We start from the raw sequence: 2,625 nt of genomic DNA on the forward strand, positions 1-2,625 counted from the left end.
TTGAGGACAAAGGCCGGTGGCTGGGCCATGTCCGCTGCCCACACCCAGCCGGTCTGCAGACCTGGAGCAGCTCAGAGCCGGGGCACAGGCAGCCTCCGAAGCCTCCTGATGCCCATCTGACGAGACAGGGAGCGCTGCACCCCATTAAACCGCCCTCTCCCTGGGGACCGTGGGAGGCGCCACTCACAGCCCAGGCTGCCTGAGCCCCACCCTGCCCCCCATCCATAGCCAAACACGCAGGCAGGTGAATGGCCCCAAATAAACCTCACGCCAGAACGGAGGGACTGGCAGCCCAGTGCCCAGGAAAGGATGACGGAGGGAGAGAAGTTAGGGAGTGGGGTCTGGGCAGTTCCCAAGGTCTGCTCGGTGGCGCCAGTCCCTGGGAAATTGGGAAGGGGTGGGGTACTGTGGACACGGCCCTCCGTCCCCAGGGTTCTGCCCCAGGGACTCCACCCTCTTGGCAAGAAAGGTCAAGGCAGCTCTGAGACCTTCCCTGTGTCCACTCTGTAACCTCAAGGCGGTGCTTCCTCTCACAGGAAATCCTCACCCCCCGCAACCAGGCCAGCAGAACGGGACGGCCGCCTCTCACTGTGTCCCCACCCGGCATCCCAACACGCACACACAAAGCGGTGGCTGCCGCCCGGTGCTGCAAGGTCCGGTTCTCAGCAGACTGAATCCTCTACATTCCACCGAGGCCGGGCAGGGCAGCTGGCTGGGGGGAGGGGCTGGGCACTGAACAGGCTGCCTTTGTCCAGCTTTGTCTGAGCAGAAGGCTCTGCCATTGTCACCCAGAACAACTGGAACGAGGGTGGCCTTGTCTGGTCTCTTCACCCCGTGAGAGTGGGGTGGGGCGGGGGTGCGGGTGACACGCCCCGAGCCACCAGCTGACCCTGCAGAGCCCTGTCCCAGTGCGGCTGGGGCCCAGCCCTTGGTCAGCCCTGTCCCGTCCTCTCTCCCCTCCCCCCAGGGAAGTCAGCACTCAGGAGACTTGGCTCAGCTCAAGGGGGCTTTCTTGAGTGAGGGTGGGGTGCCCAGACAGCAGGTCCTGCTGAGACTATGCCCAGACAGCGTCCTCGCTTAGGAGGGTCTGGCTGTCCAGTCTCTGAGCCCAGTCAGCACGCGCTCCAAGACCCTTCCCCTCTCCAGCAGGAGGGCCGCGTGGGAACCGCGGAGAGATGGGGCCGCGGTGCGTTCTGCCCTCTGCCTGATCTGGGAAAGTGGCCAGAGGTGGGGCCGATGGCGCGTTCCCCAATCCTGTCCCTAGAGCTGCAGTCCCTTGGGACACTCCCTCCCAAACCTGGAACCACCCCTCTCCAAACGAGGAGGCGGGCAGGAGTGCGGATGGGAGGAGGAGGGCCCAGGAGCTCAGTGGCTACGGCCTGGGCTGCGGGCTGCCTTCCCCGGGGATGGGGGCTCGCCTGGGCCCACCTGGGCGCTGGCACCTGGGCACTGCCCAGGACTTACTTCCAGCTGCTACCTGGCGCCCTGGCACCCTACTCCAGGCCGGGGCAGGTCGGGTGAGTTTCTGGGGTGAGTTTCCTCAGCTCTAAGCCAGGTGGGAAGGGGCAGGGTGGGGCCCTTCCCGGGAACCCCGCCTCAGCCAGTAGCCAGTCTCCTGGGATCGGCTGCTGCCCAGGACAAGCCACAGCCCAGCCTCGCGTAGCCTGGGGCTGCGGCAACTCTGGGAGCCCCTGGACCCCTGCCGGCCAGTCTCCCACCACCCCACTTGCTGTTAGTGGGACCGGCCTGGGAGACCCAGCCTCCCCGCCCCCACCCCTCCCGAGAGGCTCAAACCCCAGGACGTCCTGGAGAACCCAGGGAGGGTACTCACTGCCCAGTGGCACCAGGGGCCCAAAGGAATTCAGAGTGGGTGGAGCTGCCGGGCTGCAGGGAAAGGCTGGGGAGGACATGGCACCGCCCCCGGCCCCAGGCCCCTGCCCCACCTGGAACAGCACCTAGATCCGGCTGCTTACCTGGGAGGCACTGGGTAGGAGGGGCCCTGCACGCCCTGGAGCAGCTCACTGGTCCCCGGAAAAGGCCATCGGGAACTGTGGTCTGGGCTCCACCACCTGGGGGAGGGACCTCGGGGTCAGGGAGAGGGAGTGACCAAGGGCCCAGGAGGTGACCTGTGAACTTGGCGGGCCAGGCGGGGCCAGAGGGAGGAGCTGCACTGCCCAGCCCGGCCCACACGGTGACGGGCCTCAAGCATCACATGATCTGGCTTGGCCCATGGGCGCACCCCATCCCTGCTCCCAAGCCCTCGGGTGACTGTGCCCTCTCCCTGCCAACTTTGACGCCTTCTCACACCCAAAAGGCCCGAGTGTCTAGGTCTCTTCCAATCCTCTGGTGAGACCCCCAATTTCTATGGGACTCAATTTCCCCAAGTTTCAAATGGGACAATAATTACAGACCCGTCCGTTTCCCAGGGTGATTATGATAACGGGGTGCTGCCAAAGCCCACTGATACGGCGACTTGCAACACCAGATTAGGTAATCCGTTCCTCCAGCTCAACTGCCCATTGACAAACACGCCCCCAGGCCGGCTGTGCTCCCCCTCCCGATCTGGGCGTGGCTTCTGCGGCCAGCAGGCGGAGCTCTGGCACTTCCTGCGTGCTAGGTGGGGAG

General features: G+C 65.4%; 1 protein-coding gene across 6 annotated transcripts in view; it reads left to right on the forward strand.

The window, feature by feature from the left end:
- Positions 1-1,373: 1,373 nt before the first annotated feature.
- TMC8 (transmembrane channel like 8) overlaps positions 1,374-2,625 on the forward strand; it is an 11,025-nt gene continuing 9,773 nt past the window's right edge. For 3 of the 6 annotated variants that reach the window (XM_023531743.1, XM_023531742.1, XM_011362008.2), the window contains exon 1: positions 1,374-1,530. Coding sequence is in view for 1 of the 6 variants with exons in the window: in XM_023531741.1 (XP_023387509.1) it covers positions 2,213-2,346 (134 nt within the window). In the remaining 5 variants the exon portion in view is untranslated. Of the gene's footprint in view, positions 1,531-2,184; positions 2,347-2,625 lie in introns of those variants that run through there. The other 3 variants (XM_023531745.1, XM_023531744.1, XM_023531741.1) reach the window with 3 other exon arrangements.

This window comes from Pteropus vampyrus, unplaced genomic scaffold (assembly GCF_000151845.1).
Source record: "Pteropus vampyrus isolate Shadow unplaced genomic scaffold, Pvam_2.0 Scaffold72, whole genome shotgun sequence".
NCBI classification, from domain to species: Eukaryota; Metazoa; Chordata; class Mammalia; order Chiroptera; family Pteropodidae; genus Pteropus; species Pteropus vampyrus.